This window comes from Seriola lalandi, unplaced genomic scaffold (genome assembly GCF_002814215.2).
Source record: "Seriola lalandi dorsalis isolate HSWRI2012SDOR001 ecotype SW California unplaced genomic scaffold, Sedor1 jcf7180002054591, whole genome shotgun sequence".
NCBI classification, from domain to species: Eukaryota; Metazoa; Chordata; class Actinopteri; order Carangiformes; family Carangidae; genus Seriola; species Seriola lalandi.
Genome location: NW_019525144.1, coordinates 1,298,425 through 1,321,864, shown reverse-complemented (window position 1 = coordinate 1,321,864; position 23,440 = coordinate 1,298,425). Strand labels below are relative to the sequence as shown.

The 23,440-nt window shown below is 42.0% G+C and overlaps 1 protein-coding gene across 8 annotated transcripts in view; it reads right to left on the bottom strand.

The window, feature by feature from the left end:
* adgrl3.1 (adhesion G protein-coupled receptor L3.1) overlaps positions 1–23,440 on the bottom strand; it is an 82,751-nt gene that overhangs the window by 23,344 nt on the left and 35,967 nt on the right. For 6 of the 8 annotated variants that reach the window (XM_023419154.2, XM_023419157.2, XM_023419158.2 and 3 more), the window contains 7 exons: positions 17,275–17,703; positions 15,037–15,140; positions 13,947–14,132; positions 12,244–12,282; positions 6,264–6,447; positions 2,160–2,282; positions 1,756–1,961 (listed from right to left, as the gene is read on the bottom strand). In XM_023419154.2, coding sequence (XP_023274922.1) covers positions 1,756–1,961; positions 2,160–2,282; positions 6,264–6,447; positions 12,244–12,282; positions 13,947–14,132; positions 15,037–15,140; positions 17,275–17,703 — 1,271 coding nt within the window. The remainder of the gene's footprint in view (positions 1–1,755; positions 1,962–2,159; positions 2,283–6,263; positions 6,448–12,243; positions 12,283–13,946; positions 14,133–15,036; positions 15,141–17,274; positions 17,704–23,440) is intronic. The other 2 variants (XM_087177366.1, XM_023419162.2) reach the window with 1 other exon arrangement.

The following is a 23,440-nucleotide window of genomic DNA, read 5'->3' as shown; positions in this document are numbered from 1 at the left end:
AGAAAAGAGGAGGGGTGGGAGAGAAGGGAGACAGAGAACAGATACTTAGTCATGGGGAGGTGGGAGGTAGAACCATGAAGTGGTTGGGGGAGCCAAAAAAAAAAAAAAAGTGAGAAAAATAGTGGGAGGACTTGGTGGAGAAAGGATGGAGAGGAAGAAACAGAGATGGAGTCAAACACACACAACAACAAAACAACAAACAGAAGGGACGGAACGAGAGAATACAGCAACAAATAAACACGGAGCCATGGCAGGAGGTGACAGCGCTGCGTCCATGCTTGTTGTGTAGGAGCTGCTTGTGTAAACTGATGACACCGTGTGTGTGTGTGTGTGTGTGTGTGTGTGTGTGTGTGTGTGTGTGTGTGTGTGTGTGTGTGTGTTGGGTTCGTGAAGTTATCTCAAAATGAGCAAGTGAAACAGTGAGGATTTCTTCGCAGCCAACAAGCTGGATCACCAACTGGATCAACATTTGCTTGTTAGATGAGAAACTCAAATGTCAAAAAAATGTTGCACTGACCAAAACAATTAATTCATAATAAAGAAATGTGAAATAACTACAGCTTGGTTCAGTGTGTGATTATTGTTATTAGCAGAGCTGTTTTCATGTCATCTGGGATGAGTCAGAGTGAGACGAGACAGGTCAACGTGAAGTCTTGTCAAAGCAAGTCACAAGTCTTGATAAGCAAATTGGTTAAAGTGAGTTTCAAGACTTTCAGATGGCTAAACACTGACCATAAATGACAAAGCATTTTAACACGTTCTTTTCAAAGCTGTGCTGAATAATTTTTTCTTACATAACTACGACCAAGAACTTTCAGTGCTTAGGCATAATAATTAAATATTCAAGCTGCATGGCTATGTCTGTCACTGATTATTTTTTCCAGGTCAAAACATAAGAATATTTTTGCAGTCTTGACTTGTATCCACGTCTATCCAGTCTACAGCTCTGGTTATTACCACTTACAGCTGTTATCGAATGATAAGGCTAACACTCTGTCATTGGCAAACCAAACCACATGAAGACCTCAAATTTCCGTGACCCGTTTATTTCCTCTGAAGACAAAAAGTCTTTCAAATGAGCCACAAATACTGGCTTTAACTACTACTACTAATATTACTTTACTTTTACTTTTTAAAAAGGCTTAAGCAGCAGGTAACTGTAGTTTTTTTTTTTTAGCTTTTACAAATAGGGGTAAATAGAGCATTTGTTGGCATTTTTAAGACATATTTGCTGCATTGGTGAGTATTTACTGCTCATGTTTATGGTAATGGTGGAACATGTCACTATGACCTTGTTGCACTGTATTTTCAACAAGTTTTTTGGACAACAATGGAGCTCTGTGGCACAGAGGAATAAAGTATGTCAAGCTTTGGTGATACAGACAATACTAGTTAAAATTAAAAAAATCATTATTGGCTTCGGCCTGTCGTGATTCTCACATTGCATTTATGTTCTGCCCGTTCCGTGTTTTCTTTGACACTAACTCGCATGTAATTTTCAGACCCAGCCACGCCCATCTGCGCCTGTGTGCCTACGATTCTACCTGCCATCTGTGACTCTGTTGTGCTTATGGGTCCTGTTTTGTCTGACAACATGATATAGTCTTTCCATGGAATTTCATGACATAAGAAAAACTGAAACTATCGCCAGCCTTATCCTTTAACCTATTTCTCTATTCCATTATCTAGCAAGTTTTTTTTTTAGTTTTTTTTTATTGTTTACAAAAAGAAGTCATCACCTTGCACCTTACTTACCTGCAGGTGTTTGACAGTGAATACCACGGGCTCAGACAGGTAAACCTTATTGCTCTCCTTGTTAATGGATGCTGTGATGACGGGGGAGTTGACAATAACAGAGTAATTAGGGTAGACCGCCTCGCTGCTCAGTCTGACGCTGGCGTTCTCTGTGGACAGGTAGGAACCCAAATTCCTGTACAGGACAAAGGCCATCCTGATCTCACCTGAGAGAAGACACACGGAAACGTAAAAGAGGTGCACTTGATAATTGTTGGCTTAAACCGTGATGACAGAAATAGATTGCAAGATTGCAAGTGGTATTAAAAAAATATATATATATATAGCAAGTGGGTTAGACAGAGAGAAGGAGAGAGACTTCATTGTGAGAGTAGGAGGAAGAGAGTGTGAGATTTCTCTTCTACCGTTTCTGCCGTGCTGTTTGAGAGTGCCAGCTGACAGCTGGATGGAGTTTCCATGTAGTTCTGACTGAGGGAATGTCAGGTCTGCAAGGTTCCCATCCGTGCTCAGCCTGGCCACTTCCAGCTCTGGAACACACACACACACACGCGCACACACACACACACACACACACACACACACACACACACACACACACACACACGCACACATACAAACACACACATAAACACACACACACTTATGTCAAGTCAGTATAGCACGTTAGATCAAGTTTTGTTTTGCAGCTCCTTGTAATAACCATGTTTTCTCACTAAGTGCTTCACAGCAGAACGCAGGCATGAATCCTGAAGCAGTTTCGAGCGTTTCCTAAACAAAGAAAATGAAAAAAGCTTACACGCACCAAAGTGAAATAACTTGGATTTTTATACTAAAACAGGCAACTATGTCTCCAGGCAACCGGTCCAACATGTCAAGGTGGATAATCCAGCCTCTCTCTTGTATTGTGGGAATCTAACTTCACCATCCAGGTTCGTTAGCACAATCCTGATTACGGCTCTATAATGTATTAGATAAAGTTTCTAATTAAGGACTAATTATACCTTTGGTGTTTCGCTATCTTGTGCTTCTGAGTGATTTGATGATTTAGACACTGCTTTCATGGCGAAAAACAGCTCCCTGATCAAATAAACAACGCAAGGACATACTGAAATGGAAATAAAGAGTGGGAGAGGAGGTGGAGTGGAAGAGGAGAGGAGGGTGAAAGGAGAGGAAGTTGAGGAGGTCAGGGAAAAGTGCTGGGAAGAGGTAAAGAAAAAAAGAGAGAAAGAGGGTAGTCAGAGGAGCAGAATGGATGAGAGATGGGAAACGAACAGAGGACTTGAGCGGAGATAGGCAGAAAGAAGACTATGTTCTCTCACTGAGTACAATATATAGGGCACAAAGGCAGGCGATACAGAGGTATGGGAGAGAGGAGATGGAAGCAGGCTGAAGCAGGCAGACGTAAACACAGACACTGATATGCAAATACTGGCAGAAAGAAAGAGAAAACACTGCTTAAGTGTCCCTCACATGCACATGAGCCAAACTAAACATTCAAGCTATGTACACACACACACACACACACACACACACACAGACACACATACATACACATTAACACAACAACCTACCCACACACATGCACGCACACGTACACACACATCCACACCCACCCACAGCGGCGGGGTATCAAAACACGCTGAGTCTAATCTAATTAAAGCATCCTTGTCATGACAATCCTCCTCCTAAGAAACACACTTGTTCATTATCGTTATCACACACGCACGCTGTTACCGCTGTTACCTTCAAATCACTGATTTGGTTCTAATAATAACACTATTTATTCATCTGCCTAATACTCCACCGCATAGGCACACACACGATCTAACACAATAATATCACCCACAGTAGCTGCAGCGGCTTCTTTTAAATGAGTCACTCAAATCGATCATTCCTGTCGCTCTCTCTCCTCTGGAATAAGAAAAAAAAAAGTGCAAGGAGGAGAGTAGAGAGAGAGAGGGGGGGGGGAGAGAGAGAGAGAGAAAGTGAGAGAGAAAGTGAGGATGGAAGGGGAGAAAGAGAGAGATGAGAGGTGGTATCGGGCCAGTTATGAATAAAGGGGAGAGATAATCACGGTGGATCTGCCCACTGGATTAGCTGGAAGGGGAGATTAGCAGCACAAAAAGAAGAGGAAAGCAGAGACAAAATTTTCCACCAAAAAAGATAATTTCCTGTTTTAAGTTCTTCAGAGATGCGGTAGCCTACATCGCGATGACTGTTTATGTAACCATATTTATGTGGTGCGTTCAGGAGTTAAAAAAATTTGGAGGAGATACAAGTCTGAAATTATGTAAGGTAAAATAGTGTAGGAGGGCAGTTGTTGGGAAGGAACTCGAGCGTGAACAAGACAAAGTCATGTTAGAAGAAGTGACTTTGTGGAATCCTATCTGTCTATACTGTCTGTGTTTGATAGGAACCAAATGCCGTAATGTTATCACCAGATTGTGTGACTTAAATAGCTGTGATTTTCCTTGCTTACTGATGTGAAAGTGAGCAAAACAAACCCTCAGAGCATCATTTGACATTCCACCACCACCATTTCCCTCAAGCACGCTCTCATCCAGTCTCATTCTCTACTCATCATCTTCAGTTCTCTCTCTTTTCCTGCTCGTCCGCCATGACTTTTCATGTCTGATTGAGTGACATAAGCCCAGCGGATCCTAGTAATGGGCGAACGGTGTGTACGAAATTTTGAAATATTAAATCAAAAGCGGGGTAAACAGGAGGATAATCAAGGGAAACATAGATGCGTGCAACTTGCTGGTCTGGGTGCAGATGAAACGATGGCTCACTGTTATATCATCATCTAGAGGCATGAAAAGCAAAGAGGGGCTTTTGCTATCCAGTATCTCTGCTTTATTCCATGGCCCAGTGATGAGAGGATCGGTGAGAGAAGATGAGAAGAGATGATGGAGGGAGGAGAAAGGGAGAGAGAGAGAGAAAGGGGATGTGCACAACGCCATAATAACTAGCTTTGTTCTGCTTTGTCAATTCCGCCTACAAGTGGAGGGAAGGAAAAAAAGGGAAAAAATTATTGTCTCTGGCAAACAATTCATCCCTGCTTTAGAAGCCTCAAGGGCAGTTTTCCCCCTGTATTCTGTTCGATTACGATGGGTCTCTGTGGAGTTGACCCTTCAAAGCCTCTCACACAACAACCTGGACCTCTTCATCGTGATCTCTCTTTGACAGCTTTACGCACATGCTTTACATAATAGAGCAGACATGCAAAGCTGCAAATGCACGTTGTGTATTGCACATGTTTTTCACAAGCAGTTCATAATCTGATATTATATATATATCTTCCTCATACCAATAATATGTACAAGCAATTAACTAATCAAAAGAATGAAGTATTGTAAAAACCAGGATCTAAGTTACAGGTTATCGCAGCTGATCCACTCATGAAGGGGGAGGGCCGCTCCGCATATAAGATCAGATTTTGGCGGTATTACACGTGGTTGTCCTTGACCCTACTTTAATGTCTCATAAGATAACAGATTTCTGCTCTGTTAATTCACACACACAAATTATTAATAGGACAGAATAAATCACAAAGCATTGTGCTCAAATGATCAAACATTTACACCTAAAACGTCTTGTCCTCTTTAACAATCCCTCTTTAGAAGTGATAAAGTACTTCAGAGAAAACGCACAATGTTGCATTAAGAATTATAGAGATGTTTAGTATGTTCATCCATTGAGGAAAATTTCTGTCACAGTGTTTTACTGTTGAGTACATCGTAGCTTGTTTTGTTTGTTTTTGTTTGTTAATCTGATTTTCATGTAGAATGCTAACTAATTTATGGTGCTATTAGACAACTATTCTTTCAATATTCTTTTAGTTCACCTTGCAGCTCAGCTTCATGTGCACAAAGTCTTGCTCTCATCCCTCTAAGCGATGAAACAACATTATTCTGCCTTTTTTCCAGTCATGTCCACTCATGTCCATTCACATGTACAGCATGCATGTGTGTGTGTGTGTGTGTGATTGCCCACATGAAGGATGATTTTTTGAGGCACTGTGAAGTATACTTTGTTTCTCGTTTGTATTATAAAACATACATCTGAGGCCGTAGATTCAGTAATGCCTGCTGTCAATGTTGCCTCTTACTATGATATTACATCATATTCTTAGATCTTTAGCAGCCTGAGCTGGTTAGCGTTGTTATAAAATCTGTAAAAGCAAAAAATAGACTAAAAACTGTGAATTGGAAGAACTACAAAATAAGGGCACATTCTACAAATTCTTCCCTCTATTACTTTGTATTCAGGTGGAGTCAACTAAACAAAAGCTTTTGTTAGGGTTAGGCTTTCGTTCTAGCTGAGCTATAATTTGCACGTTCAACACCTCAGACATGCCCAGTGCAGTCACAGCCCTCAACACTCAACCACTGTTCTGATCCACTGTAGCAAATAGAGGTTAAGTGCCTTGCTCGAGGGCATCTCAACAGGCTTCGACAGTCCGGCTGAGTTTACAGGACGGGAAGGTACCATAAAAATGTACTCACGGATGTTGTCAGTGGTCTCCTGCACAGTGTCAGTCTTGAGGAGGTTGTCAGCTAGCATAAAAGCCCCAGTCTCCACAGTGTCAAGGAGCAGAGTGGCCGAGTGCAGCTGCTCGCTGGTGGGCAGCTCTCTCCACGCTGTCTGGGCTCGTGGCTGCAGCAAATTATTCACCGTCTCCACCATAGCCTGGGGCAGCAGTATAAAACACGGAGGTCACATGGAAGGAAGCAAATGCACCAAATGCCAATCACTTTCAGTCAATGATGCTAATGTGAGAATTAATGCAAATATTAATACAAACACCATAGCTAGCAGGCTATGGGATGCAACAGTGAGAATGCAGTCGCTCGTCATTTATCATGTTGATAAGTCATGACAACAAAAAATGCAATGCATATGTGGCATTCCCATGCAGACATCACAAAAGCAAAAACATAGAAGCTATTAAATAAAAAGGTACATTTTCAAAGTTGTACTTCTAACTTTGTGATGTTCATTATCACCTTTTTTTCCTCCACAAATCTCTTTAAAAAGGATGTTGTGAAAGAAAATCCATCACAGATGTTCTAAAAAATCAAGCTAAGCTAATTAGCTGATTGCAATCACCATGTGTCTACACCCCCAAACCTGGTTCTTTTTTTTCCTTTTTTTTCCCCTTTTTTTTCTCAAGCAACAGCCTTATCTTTGAGTTGGAAAACTTATGCTTGAGGGTCTGAGAAGAAATTAGAGTTTTATCAGATAATGTCTGCTGGGTCATATCCAGCCGTGCAGAACAGTTTTGAATCCAAAAATATTACCAAACTAAACGGAGAAGAGTTGGCTCGCACAGATGAAAAGTTCTCTGTGAAACAATACTTATTTTGTCTCCAGCTCACATTCCTTTATGCTCTTAAGAATTCACCTCCTCATTTTCAGACATGAACACCACACATACGCAGATACACACATCTTAAGAGACCCTGGGAGAGATAAAGAAACAGAGAGAAAAGAGAGCCAGCGGAGGGGGGGGGGGGATGGGAGCGCGATAAAACAGTCCAGTGAGTCCATGGTGACAGGCGTCCACTGGGAACAAGGGAGGCAGAAAAGCGAACACAGGTGCTATCAAACACACACATCTCACACTCACACAGTCTGTCTCTTTATTTTCTCTTTCTCTTGCTCTGGCTGTAAACCACACTTGCGCACTCTCATCCTTCACTCATCTCTCACTCTTTCAATGCTTCTCTCTCCTAAGGAGGGTGGATTGGAAAGTGGAAGAGAGGAATACAGGTGCCATTATACAAGCAAAAGGGGGTCTCCATTAGGGAATTGCAGGGGCAGCGAAGAAGAGCGAGAGACAGCTGTTTATTGGAATTCACACATCAGCCATTTGACTTCCACCCTGCCCCTTCCCTTAGGAAGAAGTGAGAGACCAGGTCGGAGGAGGGAAGACAACAACAGCGATCGTAAAGAAGTAAAGTGTGTGTTTGTGTTTTTGTGTGTGTGTGTGTGTGTGTGTACGCGCTGTGGGTAGGGAAGGCATCCTTGATAGCGGAACTCATGTGAGTGTTGATGGCATGTGCTACAAAACGTGCAGTTGGCCCCTGGAATCAGAGCTAATCCTACCTGTTTATTCTGGGGGTGTGATATCCACATGTAGATACAGTATATCACACACATGAAATGGGTGCTTAGTCAACAAGCTAATATGATAATATTATGTCCTCTTTTAGCACTAACAGCTAATTAGCTGGGATGCATATCGGATGAGTTTAGGAGGGCTACATGTAAACAAAAACTAATTAATCCACTGCTTCAGCAAACAACCAAAAATAAGCAGGAGTGGATATGAAGCACACACAACACATACACTTGCAAATCTGTCTCTGTCTCCATCGTTCCACTGTGACAAAAGACTACAAACTTTAAAAGAAAATTCTGCTTTATTCCAAACTGGATTGTTTTCTTTATTTATTTTCTTTATTTTTTTTAGTTTATCCCATCATTTCTATCCATTATGATTAGTACTCAACAAAGTTGGGATGAGTTGTCAGATGTTCAAGTAGGTTGAGTTAGCCAATCGATAAAGCATTGTCAGAAATTTTGATGAAGTCACATATCTAAGAGAAATGCAAAATGTGCTGGAGCCAGCTTCTCAAAAATGAGGATTTATTGTTTTTCTCCCATTTATACAATTGTAAATTGCATATATATCTGGGTTTTGGCCTGTGTGTTGGATAAAACAAGCATTTCAGAGATGTCTTGGTCTCTTGGAAATTGTTATGGGCATTTTTCACATTATTTTCAGAATTTTTAGGAACTAAACAAATAATCAATTAATCATAAAAACCAACCAACTGAAAATAAAAACAATCTTCAAATGCAGCCCTTAAACAAAGTTGCCCAAACTGCCCAAAGCACTTTATTTTGAGGTATAACAGGAAATGAGCACACCAGAAATGTCAGTGATAGTCCCTCATGTCACAGTAAAGCTACGCACATTAAGTGCGCGATAGGTGTATGTTCAACCAGGAGAACAGTCTCCAAATGGATAGCAGATTTTTCCAAACCGTAGTGTGTGTTTATTAATGTGAGCATTTGCCTTTGTTTCGTCTCCTTCATATTATTTCAGCTCACCTGTGCATGTGTTTGGAACCTGTGTATTTGTGTGACTTCTCATGTTTCTCATCCCATCAGCTTTAGCAAAGTCACCATGTTCCCAGCAATTAACTTGGCGAAGCCCAAAGTTAACAGTCCTGATGAAGGAGGAATGATGGCCGACATCACATTAATGAGAACCAGTTTGTTACAGAATTTCCTTAAAACTTCCTTCAAATGATTTTTGTTCTCATCTTAATGTACTGAGTGTGTGTATGAGTAAGTCCATATGAACACATATAGTGAGCGTGTGCACTTGTTTAATATGAAAATATGTGTGTTTGTATGTGTGAGTGTGTGTGTCTGTATAGTATACGAGATGGGAGGCATGTGTGTTCCTCTACGTGTGTGTTATGTGCTGCTGTGTGTGTAGTTGAGGGTGTGCACAAGGGGCTGGGGGAAGCATTGCAGTGCATCATTCTGCTCCACTTGCTGTACAGTAGCAGACCAGGCAACAGAGAAAGACAGGAGCGGATGCTCTGTAGGCGCAGCAGATATGACAGCAGTGCCACTGCTTTCCATTCACTCACGCTGGTGGTGCTGCTCCCGAACGCTCACTTTGATGTGTTTCAGATAACCCCCCTTTTCTACTCTCATTAAACTTTTCATTGCTTTTTATTGAACTTTTGATTATCTTGCATTTTCAATTTCATATAATTTTTTCATTGAAATTTAATTCTCTGCTGCGGAGATTGCATCTGTAGAGGAGAGAGATAGGTAAGGAGAATAAGGGGTGTGATTTCCTTGAGGTCCAGACATCTCCACATCAGAAAGTCAGAGATGGAATATACATGATTGTGTGTGTGTGTGTGTGTGTGTGTGTGTGTGTGTGTGTGTGTGTGTGTGTGTGTGTGCGTGGGTGTGCCTGTAAGCTCTGGTGCAGTTGGTGACATTTCTATCCGCACAAGTATGAGGACTTGAGGGCTAAAATGGAGACAGGTTTTTTTTTTTTTTAGGGGTCTTCAAAGAGGGGAGAGACTCTGCAGAGACAGATAAGGGTGTCGTTTGTGTGTGTGTGTCTATGTGTAACTATGTATTACAGAGCAGACACGCGCGTGTGTGTGTGTGCATGTACACACAGCATGCACGCACGCACACGCACGCACACACAAACACACACATACGCACACCAGTAAATGGGGCAGAAGTGAAATGCTTTGAAGCGTTGGGGTGATCCAGCGTAAACAGCAGCAGCAAGACAGACTAGAGCTGGGCTGCTCTACTACTCCCAGCTACAGAGGGAGAACGCGGGCACAAGCGCATGTGCATGGATGTACAGTATGTGTACACTCACGCACAGTAGGACACACTTTACAAAGACAGAGTTGGGATGTTAGAAGTATGGAAAGGGGCGAGAATAGAGGAAAGAATGGATTTTTTTTTTTTTCTTTCACTCGCTTGGATGAGCTCCGAGAAAGTGCATGTTTTGAAAATGTTTTCATCAGAGAAACAGGCTTATCTGTCAGCTGTTGTTGGAGTTTGTCTTCCCTGACAGGGCGAGATTGCAGCTAAATCAGGCTTTAAATTCACAGCATGCCATGTTCTGACCCGCCATCCATAAATAGAGGGCAAATTAGACATTGTCATTGAGCATCACTGTCTCCTCACTGCCCTCTTTATTGTTTTTCTCTTTCTCTCACATTCCACATTTCTGTTTCTGTGACTCTTCTCGTTGTGTTTAATCCCCCCCCATCCCTCTCTTTCTCAGTCTACCTTGCAGACTCTACCTCCCTCCATCAATCCACCCTACAGCATCAAAGCCTCTCCACACCACCAACTTCATCATGAATAAATTGCCAATTTAGCATACATGAAACGAGTCCCCAATTCCCCAAACGAAGTGAGAGAGGAGGAGAGATGAAGTGAGAGGCAGAGAAAGAAAAGAGAGAAAGAGAGAAAGACAGAGAGAGAGAGAGAGAGAGAATTCAATTATTTTTTGTCTCCATTAATAACCAAAACCTCCTGCCCACTCTCCTCACTTGGCAATTAGTGCTGTAGATAATTAACGAGGAGAGGGCAGCACCACACCACATCCCTAATCACGCACATTTCTATCTGGCAGAGTAAGGGACTGTTGGTATAATTTTGTTTCACATTACTAAGGCTAATTATATAATCGATCACTCCCAGCCCCCTACAGTACCCAAGGTGTGTGGGGGAACATTTTGATTTGAACCTGTGACTAGCTTTCTGAAAACCGCTGCTCCTTGGAATGCATCATTTATTGGATTAAGGAGACACATCAAAAAGGTCTGACTGTTCTGATGTGATGGCATAAGATCATTGTTGAAAATATATTTATATATTTCAAGGCGTGTGCGTGAGCGTGTGCGTGTGAGCGTGCGTGTCAGCCCGCATATAGTCCTAAGCCATGTTCTATGATGTGACATTGCTGACTGTTGCTGACGTTAAGACTTTTCAGGGGAGAGTGGAAAAAAGCCTGCATCAGGAGAAAAAGAGCTAGCCCATCAAGGGTGTGTGTGCGTGTGTGTGTGTGTGTGTGTCGGGGGTGGGTGCGCAGACAGAAAAAGAGAGAGTCTGCAGTCTATGTACAGCACATGGATGAGGGAAGGTGGGGTCCTTTGATGTTCTGTATAATGATTTTAGCTGACCAGAAACATGCCTAAGTGATGTTAGATTTTCTGTTCACGGTGTGAGCCCGTGGCGTCAACATGAACAAACATCAATACAAGCAAACCAACAAGGACGAAAAATGCATTCTGAGCCACAAACACAAGCTGGTATTATTTTTAAGGCACTGAAGCCGTGATCAAGCAATGTGCAACAGGATATCCATCATACTCAGTTCTTTCTCTCTGATACAGCAGCAGAGAGGACATTTCACTGAATAGAGATGGATAGCGAGTCATTTGGTTCCAGGTAGGCCTGTTTACAATTCTGCAGACAGAACTGCAAAATAGATGAGCTATTATTGGTATTGATCATGGCCTCTTATCAGTACCATTGATTTGTAAATGCAAAAACAAAAAAAAAAGAAGAAGCAAAATTGAAAACAAAAGAATGTCAGCAAACCCTTTGAGGAGACTAAAACTTCATTATCAGACACCAGTGGATGGTTGCCAGTGACTCTGATGCACACCAGGACCAGAACAGACATGTTTAATGACCGACCTCCTCAAAGAGTTAGGATGCAAATCATAAAACAACTGCTGCAGCATAGAATTAGAATTCTACGTCGAGCGTTGTAATGTGTGAGCGCACACACACGCAAGCTTGCTTTGCGGATTACATGCTGAGTGTGAAGGGAAAAAAAAAAAAAAAAAAAAAACACATGTGGGACTATGGTGTGGCGAAGTAATCAACAATACCAGGAAGCGGAAATACCTGTGTGAAAAACCTGCAGGACCTTTCTCTCTTCTGAAGCTGCAAATTCAAACAATTCAGCTGTTAGCGATATAACACCTCTCAATCATACACACACACACAAACACACACACACACACACAGACACACAGACACACAGACACACAGACACACAGACACACACACACACCAGAGCACACAAAGGCAGTCACACCCACTTCATTAACATTGCACAAAAAGACTTTGGCAGCTGAAATATATTGTTATTCTCCTCACTCGCCTCCTTTTTTTTTCCCATTCCATCTCCCATAACCGCCTTTCTTGCCTCCTTTTTCTCCTCTTCCTTTCCTTCTTCTTCCAGATTTTTTCATAATCTCCTCTGTTCCTCCTTTCTTTTTCCTAGTCATTCTCAGTATCTACCGTAAAGTGAATTGATGGCATTTATTACTATGCAATTCGTGCATGATTGGTCATATTTGATTTCCTAAGGAAAATTTGCATAATAAGCAGGCATATTACTCAATTAGGTATATATAATTGGGTCATTATTGAAATCAAGGGGAAAGCTTTCCCTCTTCTATGGAGGACCTTTTTTTTTTTCAACAAATTCAACCCTTAACACGCCATTTGGTCAACAGCAAAACATATTAATTGATTCCACTCACACATGCTCAAGTATGTTTTCATTTCACACATGTCACTGAATTACTTAGAAGGAGCAGAGGAGATGTAAAGAGTGTGATAGAAAGGGAAGGCAGAAAAGGGAAAATAAAGCGGACCTAGTGATTCAGATGCTAAAGCTGAAAGGGAAAAAAGCCAGTGACTGTATAAGAGGTGGCAGCAGCTGTCAATCTGGCTGCTAAACCCCGCCTGTCACTGTTGACCTCAGCAGAGACGATCAAGAAACAGTCAGTCTTCCGGTCAGTCAGTCAATTGGCCAGCCAAGCCAGCCAGTCAGCCTTTCCCCAATGATTTAACTCACTTTAATTGAATGCCTACATGAACAAAGAAATTCTTTCCTTGTCTACCACTGTAGTAAAACAGATCCTTTGCATACTCAGGATCGAGTTTCCATTAATGTAATCCTGACATAAGCGCTCCAGAGTGCCTGTCGACGGCATCCTCATAGCTATAGCTCAAAGACTGAAGTTCATTGAACAATGAGCTATGACGTAAAATGTGTCCCAAGCCTGTTTTCAATGCAAGTACTGTATGTTTTAATGAGAATAACTCCCAGGGCGAGACAGAGATTTTATTAAATTTCAGTCCTGATCTGAAAAGAGTTGAGGAACCCTGCCAAAGACTAAAAGCAGTTATCTATCACCCATAATGTTAAGCAAAACTTGTTACGAAGACTCGCACACAGAGGAGGATAAAAAAATGTTTAAAAGCAGCTATTTATCATCTGGAAATCCACTGTGTTATGTATAGTTCTTCATCAAACTCTGCACACAGAGACTTTTCTAACCCCCTGAAGAATGAATGCAAGACAAAAACACCAACCACTGATGCTATTCATCTTACTATTAACTTGAAAGAGTCCCTCTATCTGTTCTCCTTTCTCTCCCTTGTCCTTCTTTCTTTTCTTATTCTTCTTTCTGTCATTTACCCTCGCATCCTTCCCCATACCAGTGCCTGCAAGAAAGCCTCACTCACTCACTCACTCACGATGCATTAACCTCACAACACAAGTGTGTCTTGAATCTTAAATCTTGAGGCAGTACCTTGGTGAGGCTGCGGGCAGCGCTGTCCTTGCCCCCGGGGGTGAGGTTCCTGAGCTGGACGTCCAGCAGTTCGACCAGCTGGGCCATGGCCCGCACTGTGGATGGCACATCGCCAGGACGCAGAAGCCCTTTGGTCTGCTCTGCCAGCTCCCTGGCTACAATCGCTGCCGTCTCACCCGAGCGAAGCTGGGAGCCAAACACAGTGACGGGGGAACAAAGTCAAGGGAAGAGGAAGATTGATGGAAGCAAAGAAGTCAGATGAGGTGAGAAGGGAAGGAAAAGTCGGGAAGAGGAGAAAAAGTTAGCAAAAGTACGAAGAGGACAGCAGGAGGGAGGAATAAAAAGAGTGCAGTAATAGACAGATGGAAATATTTAAGGACAGGAGAGGAATGACAGAGAGGTAAAGGTCAGATGGAGTGAGAGAGTTAAGTGTAGAGGAATGGAGATGGGGGTCGAAAGTAAGGAAGGGATGTGGGACCATAAAGAGGAGAAAAAACAGCAATTAGGTTAGCTGAAGGGGCAGGAGGAAACCAGGCTTTCATAAAGTGTTCATAAAGACATTTAATAACTCTTTACAGAAACAACTCCTAATTTAGCACCTCTGCTCCAATGCTGATTTCACAGGGACCATTTGCCATGTTTCATCTTTTAAAGAAAACCTCTAAAGCCTTTTGGCTCATGTGAGAACAGACACAAAGCAATAAACTGGAACTGTAGAAAGTTACTAGGCCAGCACTTTCCAGAATAGAAGTATCTTAAAAAACCTGAGAAAGTAATGTTTTCCTATGCAAGACCAATTGATTCTATGCAGATCATGCTTTCATGATGCCTGTTAGCCCATTATAATAACAGGAGTGTGTGACTGAATGACCTTATTGGACATTACTATTCCCCTACGGCTATATAAAATCTCTCAGATCTCAAACACGGGTTAGGGATAACAAATGAAGATGGATACGTGGCCTAAATCTCTCCCTGTGGTCAGTGCATCTTCATGCATGAGAAATTGCTCCAGGACTATCCATAATACATGTCCTAAAACTAGGGCTTAATAGTACCCATGACGGCCAGCAGCAGCTTTCAGACTTACTTTCTGCATGATGTGGTTGACCCAGGGTGACGTGCAGTTGCTGAGGTCAGGGCCTTGAGGATCCCAGTAGCCCAAATGGGCCAAGCACACGTATGTGGCCACGCCTGCGAAACAAGCAAAACAAACAGGGTAAGACAGCATTGACATTCACCAGGAGACACAAAGTCTCTTGAGGTGCCCGGGGTTCACTAAGCAGATTGTGTGTGCATTTTGTGTGTGTGTGTGTGTGGCTTGCAGTTGGAGGATTGAGGAATCAGCTTTGTCATGTGAGCTAATTGATTAAAACGGAAGAATTTGTCCTCAGGAAGTGTGTGTGTGTGTGTGTGTTGTGAGAATTTATACTACTCCATTACATTTTCAGAGGGAAATACATATATTTCACTTTGTACCAGCCCCTTAAGACCCCTTAGATCCTACTCTTCTCCATCCCACTCAAAATCAAAATCAAAGGGTGGCTGAGCACGCTGTGGAAAAGTTTATCCCTCACTGTCAGGTCCTCCCCATGCACTGCCACTTTGAAATCTCGTCTTAAGACCCATCTTTTTAAAATTGCTTTGGAGTCTTTACAGTTATCATTGGGATTACGTGACTGCTTTCATTTTATTTTGTGTATTCCACCTACATCATCAATCTATTTATTTTCATTTTAATTATCCAACTGTTGAGTAAAGTTAAGTCAATTTATTTATGGAGCACATTTAAAGACAACAAAGCAACGTTAAGTTTTTCAGAATAATTTAAAAATGCAATTAAACAATCAAAATGAAAATGAACTCACAATAATTAAGTTTTTTTTTTATGTCCTTTTGTAATGTACTTTAGTCAGCATTCATCATTTTTAAATGTGATATATAAATATTTTGACTTGACTACATGTATCAGTTAGGGATAGCAGCTAGTTACTTTATAGGTTAAGGTTTCACATGCAGGTTTGATCACAAGTTCAGAGGATGGTACATTTCTTAGTGTTGTTTTTATTTTTCTCTTTAACTAGAGATGTTCTGATGTATTTTTTTCCTTACCAATACTGATTGTGATACCTGAACTTGTGTATCACCGATAATACCGAATACCGGTCCGATACCAATGCGTTAAAAAAGAAAATTAAATAGCTGTATCAGCTGCATACACTATTAATCCTGTATGGATGTGATATAATTACACTCTTTCTTTTTTACGGTGGAAACTGCTTATAGTGATCAAAAAGCTTGGGAAAGACTCATCCCTATACAAATGCTGTTGAATAACTAGCCTACAAAAATCAAGCCGTCTGCTTACAGTGTTCATTTTATGTGTTTTCATGCTTGACAACATATGAAAAAAAAATTAAAAACTGTTGTTGCCTACTACTGCAAGTTGTCATTTGCTAAGGCTCCCCAACTAACTATTCCGACTGACTCTTGTCTCATCTCACCCAAGCAGCAACCTCCAAGACTGAAAATTAAGCCAACACGGAAGTACCACACACCTCTTATTTGCCCATTTTTGGATTAGCTGGAAATTCAGCGAAATCAGGCACTGCCAAGATGGCGATGGCGGGGCAGCCCACTCTGAGCTTCAAAACTGCTCTTCAGTAACCTATGGGTGACGTCACGGAGGCTACTTCCATCTATATTTACAGTCTATGGTCTCACCATGTGTATCTCACTCACTGACTCAAGTCACAATGATTGGCTGAGTAGCATCAGGTGACCCCGTGAAGGGATAGAAAAACTGGACCAGTTAAAACAGAATCATTTGAAATGTATGTAAGTTATAGTCCGGGTCTGGATAGGACAGCATATGGGTTTGAACCCGGACCACAGTCTTCCTATTAGTGACCTCGGCCAACGGTAAATGTTACGCTATTTACCAGAATACACTGCATAGTGCAACTTCCTGTTTTAAAGCAGCGAAAGAGGATTGATTTCTGGGAAAACTGCTGTTTTATCTGGGTGCAAAACTACAATACATATCAATCCAGTATTTTCATTTTCATCATTTCCGATACCGGTATCGGAATTTGAACAGCTCTATATTTAACTATGGCATTGATATTCTCTTCGTTTTGCACCAAAGAACTCATGACTATGGAGGGAATAATGAAGCATGTACAAAAAATCCTAATTAGCAACAGAAAGACACATTGCGCTGGACAAAGATTTCACATACCCTTAACCACTGCTTCACTGCTCCTATCTCGCCTGTTCCTCATCCTGTTTACATTCTGCTATCCCCCAACCCATGCATCCTTCTTACCCAGTGTCCCTACAGGACAGGGCTGCTTGGCTGTCTGGCCTTGCTGTGTCCGGGGCCACGATATGTCGGCTGTCACCCTCGGGCTGCAGAAGTCTTGCGGAGGCAGAGCAGGAGGTTGTGGGGCTGCTGGAGGGACCTGCACTGGTGGAGAGCGTCCTCCAGCTTTCTGGTTGGTGTCAGGAATCTGATTGGTGTCAGAGGATGAGCCACCGCCAGGAACCAGAACAGGCTGGCGAATTGTGGTCGTAGTTCGGTACCGCTGGCCGGGGGAGGTGGTGAGGAGAGGCCTTGGGGTGGTGTAGTAGGGAGGAGAACGAGTGGTGGTGGTGCGGCTGGTAGACGAGGAGGAGGAACCCCCACCACCAATTGGACCTCCTCCTCCTCCTCCTCCTCCTCGGTTAGGGGGGATCATGGGAGGTGGGCGATAGTCTAAACAGAAAAGAGAAAGAACAGAGTTTAAATTCACAAAAACACCGCACCTGGGTTCCTAAACCAATAACCAAAATGTGTTATGCAGATTTGTGGGTCCCAACACGACTGGAGTGCCGACGATTTTTTATGCGCTCTGGATGCCAGCACAAGAGTTCAAAATTTATTCCCTCGATGAAAAAGTAAGAACAACAGAGTTAAAAGAAGTGTGATTGAGCAAACCATCTGCATCATGCGTCATGTGAGCAACGGCCGAGCGTAAATAATATTACAGTGACTGACACAAACACATTTGAAGGCACTCATTTAGACAGCACTAAATAGCTTTGACAGGGAGCAGCTCATGTTCCTGATGACTTCCCATTTTTAATGTTTCACCCCTTGTCAGTGAGGTCATATGCCATTTTCTTTATCCATTTCTCCCAAAATCAGGACATGTTTCCAAGCAATTCAGTCAACAACAGTTACTACAGAACGACATAAATGTGTGTGCTAAAGTGGTACAATAATTGCATTAATGTGTAAATCCAAAATCTCCCAGCAAGAGCAACAATTTGTTTGTCCTGCGAGCGTGCACAAGGTTACCAGTCTTTCCTATGGGACTGGTACGCAGTAGTGGTTCTTGCTGCCTAATCTGGCAGAAAAAAACATTCTTTCAAAGTCATGCATGATTCATAAAACCATGACATCACGTGAGGCAGAAAGGCCACTTAAATACATATGGCACACTCTTTTATTGTCAATATTTCATTGTAAAGGGGCTCAATTATTCACATTGACCCTGTTCGGGGGACAGAAGTAAAGAATGAATGGATGAGGTGATGGGAAGAGAGAGGAGAAGACCACGTGCTTGTGAAGTGTTACAGTGTCCTCTCGTGAACATACAATACCGACTAGTCTGTCTCCATCTGCTCATTGCTTCCAGTCGCATGTGGTACAAATCAATATTGCAGGATCGAAAGTTGAGTAGATGGAAATAATTATTTACACTTTTCCCTCACTTTCCCTTTGAATTATTCTATTGGTCGCAAATCATTTGGAAGCCATTATGTGCATTATTGCATACAGGTGGAGCCCATTTTCTAAAGCTGCATCTTTTCTTGGAAACAAAGCAGGGAATAGTTTAATCTGTCACTGCGAACACTTGAACACTTGAATAAATATGTAAATTACACTCAAGAACATTTTTAGAAATGTGTAATTACAGAAAACAAACCCACAACCTATGTGTTAAATTTAAACCTGCAGAGGCTTCACATTGTGCTAATTAGTATGGATAGCTCCTTACTTAATTTTTACACTTTATAAACGTTATTCTTTTGCGTCTGGTTAGACACAACTACAACTGAGTGACACTTGCAGGCCTGTACAGTTAGCAACTAGAATTACTGTATGACGCTGCCAACCAATCAACTTGCAGGAAATATGGTCACAATCTCCCCTTCCTGAGTTACAAGAAGTTAGTTATTGGAGTTACAGCACCTGAGTAATGCCCAGAAGTGTTTTTGAAAAACATTATGATGTCACAGTGAGGTTGATAATCATCAAAATATCGCTACTTCATCATTTTAGACATTTGTGTCACATTGTGTCATAATTAGCCTATGAATTTTCAAGTTATAGATATATATAGATTTTGATTTGTGAGTTCACAGTGAGCTTGACCTTTGACCTTTGGACACCAAACTCCAATCAGTTCATCCTTGAGTCCAAGAGAATGATTGTGGCAGATGTAATGAAATTCCCTCTGGGCGTTCCTCATATATCGTTATATCGTTAACAAGGGACAGACGTGAGGTCACACTGACCTTGACCTTTGACCACCAGAATACAATGAGTTCATTTTTGAGTCCAAATTTGAAGAAATGTGTTCCTGAGATAATGGGATGGACAGACAGAGAACCTGAAAACATAATGCCTCCAGCCTCAGCTGTCGCCAGTGAAGACTTATAACAACAGTGTTGTTTATTTTCATCTTCCTATTAAAAACCCATGTGTATTTCCTTAAGTACACATAAAGGCAAGCAAACAAACAAACAGAGAGAGACACAGAGGCAACTCTTTTACATCACCGAGCTACTCAAATAGGAATTCTCATTATTTCATGTTATTCCACTTTTATAACAGAAATATATATTTTACACTCTTCGGTTCTGTGTTGAGTTATTACCTGAAGAAAACTGAAATCTGAGAGTGAAATACTCTGTCCAGAAAAGCCGAACTGGGCTGAACTTGCCTGAAAACGTTTTCCTCACCAGCTCCAAGCCAACCTGCTTCTGTGAATTAGATTTCTCTTTTTCTGAAGAGTGTGCATTATATTGCCATCACGCTGCATGATTCCTGGGTAATGAAGTCCTTCGAGCTCTAAAAAGTTCTGCTATCACTCAATGCCAGTTGGAGTAGCAAACAGTGTGAAGTTGCCTTGTGCCGCTTTAAGTCTGCCTTGATGTTAAAACTCTCTGTGATTTTCGGTTCCTTTCAATGGAAAACGCAGGCACTTGTGTTTCTCTTTCCAAGGCGTTGGTGCGCCTTAGGCGATAACATGTACTACATGCCGGTCATTGACATTGAAGGGTTACAAAGTCGTTTCTCAATGGAGCTGTATGTTTTGCTCAGGGAAGGGGTGTGATTGTATGAATATAGAATGCATATTGTCAGAGTACAATCAACACGTGCTTGATCTGAAAGCACCTGATCTCTGTATAGTCTGATATGGGGTTTGATGTACATTGAATTGTTTTCTTTTGAGGTTGGAGTGCGAGGTGCGAGTTTGAGATTGAAGTGTGTGTGTGTGTGTGTGTGTGTGTGTGTGTGTGTGTGTGTGTGTGTGTGTGTGTGTGTGTGTGTGTGTGTGGGTGTTAAGGAGTGGGTGTTTATATTATTTAATGTGAACTGAAATTGTCCCTTCCTGTGGATTTTGAGTAATTAAAGACTCTGTCCCTCTCTCTGTCTTTCTCCCGTCCTCTGTCAGTCTGTCTGGGTGACTGACAGCCATGTAACATCCCGCTCCTCCCGTACGTTCTGTTCTCTTCCTTCACAATTCAATGGAGTGTTTCCGTACCTAAACTGTGCTGCTCCCCGTTCCTGAATCACTGCCGCCCTGCCTCATGCATTCTCCACGGAACATTGCCATCAATCATGCGTGGCAGCAGTGGCCTAGGGACTAGCTGTCAATCTGCGTGTGTGTATGTGTGTACTTATGAAACAGTGAGTGTTTGTGTGTGTGCCTATCTGCACTCAAACGGGAAGCTCCATTAGGGGCTCTGCCACAACAATAGAAGAGTAATGGTGTGTGCGTGTGCATGTGTGTGTGTGTCTGAGGTTGATGTCTGCTGTCATTTGAGTACAGGGCAGAAAACACAGGGGCTGGCAGCTTGGGGTGAGGTAACACAAAAGCCTGCAAGCATCACAGACAAGGGGCCACAGCACTTCACTGCCCATGCATCTCTATCTCTCTTCTTTGCTCTGCTGTTCTCTTGACATTTTCCACCTGATTTGATCGCTCACTTCTAACTTTTTTTTCTTCACTTTTTGCCACCCTTTTTATTCTACCTACTTTAACTTCTAGCTCTTAATAGACACTCTCTCTGTCTTTATTTTGTCCTCCTTTGCTTGCTCTTCTCTTTGCAGCATTTAGACGAAAGAAATTGACTCGTAATGTGATGAATTTATCAGCGGCATCACTAAGGATGCTGCGAAAGATGCTGTGGGGAACTACGGGAAAATGACATAACAGCTTCATTAAACATTTATGGAGAAAAGGGCTAGAGGTTGTACTCACGGGGACTGACATATCTCCCCGCGTTTAAGCTTAGGAAGCTGTGAGTAAATGCGTTACGACATCTTCATGATGTCAGCTAACCTAAACGTTGCGCTCTTCGCAGAGACGGATGCCACAAGAACAACCGTGTGACACAAAGAAAAAACACAGTCACAAAATCAGTACAAGTTGTTCACTTAAGGATTTTACTCTATGCCCTGCACACGCTTGAGGCTGACATATTTTGACAGAAGTGTTTAAGGAGAAACACTAGGAATCATATTACATATATATGTGATACTTCATGTCAACAGCTTCACTGGAAATTGTAAGAAATCAATTTTCTGCACGTCTTTCTGCACTGATGCTCTACTGTTCTCCACCCTGTGAACAAGTTACTTCTGCATCATTAACCATTCTATTAAACACTGGGCAATAAGCTTGAAATCAACATCACATAACCATCTTTAAACATTCTTGATAGAATAAACCTCCAAATAAATTTGGAAGTTGAGAGGTTGCACCGGAAATGCAGCAAGATCACATGTAAAATCGAATTACTGTTTAATGTAATGAGTTGTGCTCCACTGTTGCATTAGACAATAATCATCAAATGTATAAAACAGAACCCTCAGTCACCAGTGTTTTTCAGCTTTTAATTACAATTCACTTGGGATAATTAATTTGAAAATTATTTGTTTGTAAAACAGTAACACAATATGAGCATATTATAATGATACAATACCACTAATGCCTGATATGACCTAATTATATTCTAATCTACTGGTCAAATACAAAAGTTGTTTTGTTTTCTGTGGTTAGTCTGAGTCAAAGTCAAGAACGACCATTCAGTCTCAACCTAACGTGGATGAAAAGGCCTCAAATAGGCTCAGAAAAATGGAAATGTAAACATTTAAAATTCCATAACATCTGGCAAACCCAATCTGCTGGAACAGCTACTAAGAGAATGATGAGTTTGCTTTGTTGGCCACTCTTTTCTATTCTATCCTGTTGTGTTTGTTTTCCTGACCTGTAGCGAGCCCAGGGGAAGGTGAGACAATGGCAGGCTGGCAGTAAACTTGTTCCTGGAGTTGTCTATCTGACTGTCACCACACTTGAGGGGCCACAGAGATGCTGTCAGTCAGCCTGGGATGCTAGCACATGATCATCTGACATGCAGACAGACAGACAGTGTGTGTGTGTGTGTGTGTGTGTGTGTGTGTGTGTGTGTGTGTGTGTGTGTGTGCGTGCGTGCCCGGCGATGTTTTTCTGTGTGGGTAAGACTGCCTGTCTCTGCCTCTGCTCTGTTGCCGAGAATGCTCCTGTTGACTTCTCATTCGGTAAACAGAGGGATCGTAAATCCACAACACAAAAGGTAGAAGGCAGGGAGGGAAAACCAACTTCCCCTGGCAAGTTTCCCACATTGTCAGAAAAAGAAGTGGACAAACACTGACACTGCAAGAGAGAGAAGGAGTGAAACAGAGGCAAAGAGAAGAGGAGGATTTGAAGAGAAGAACAGAGAAGTTTCACAGAGCTGAGACGGAGTGTCTATTATACGTCTTTAATATGCAAGATGATTAGTTTCTTGCAGTTTCCTTAAAAGTTATTGCCTCCTTGCCTTTACACACACACACACACACACACACACACACACATATACACACACACACACACACACACACACACACACCATTCTGAACAGTCGGGAGGAATAGATCCAGAGGGGTAACAGCAAAATGATAATCTGACTGGAGGGCACAAAGCTTTCTAGGCTGGATAGTAGCACAGACATTGAATAGGGCTGCATACTGCGATAACGCACTGCCCCTATGGCTGGAGAGCACACTCACAAACCCACACACACAGACACACACAATCACTTACAGACACTTACTTTTTGCTCACTTGTGCACCAAGCAACACACACACACACACACACACACACACACACTCGTTGAACAGAAATTTACTTAACGT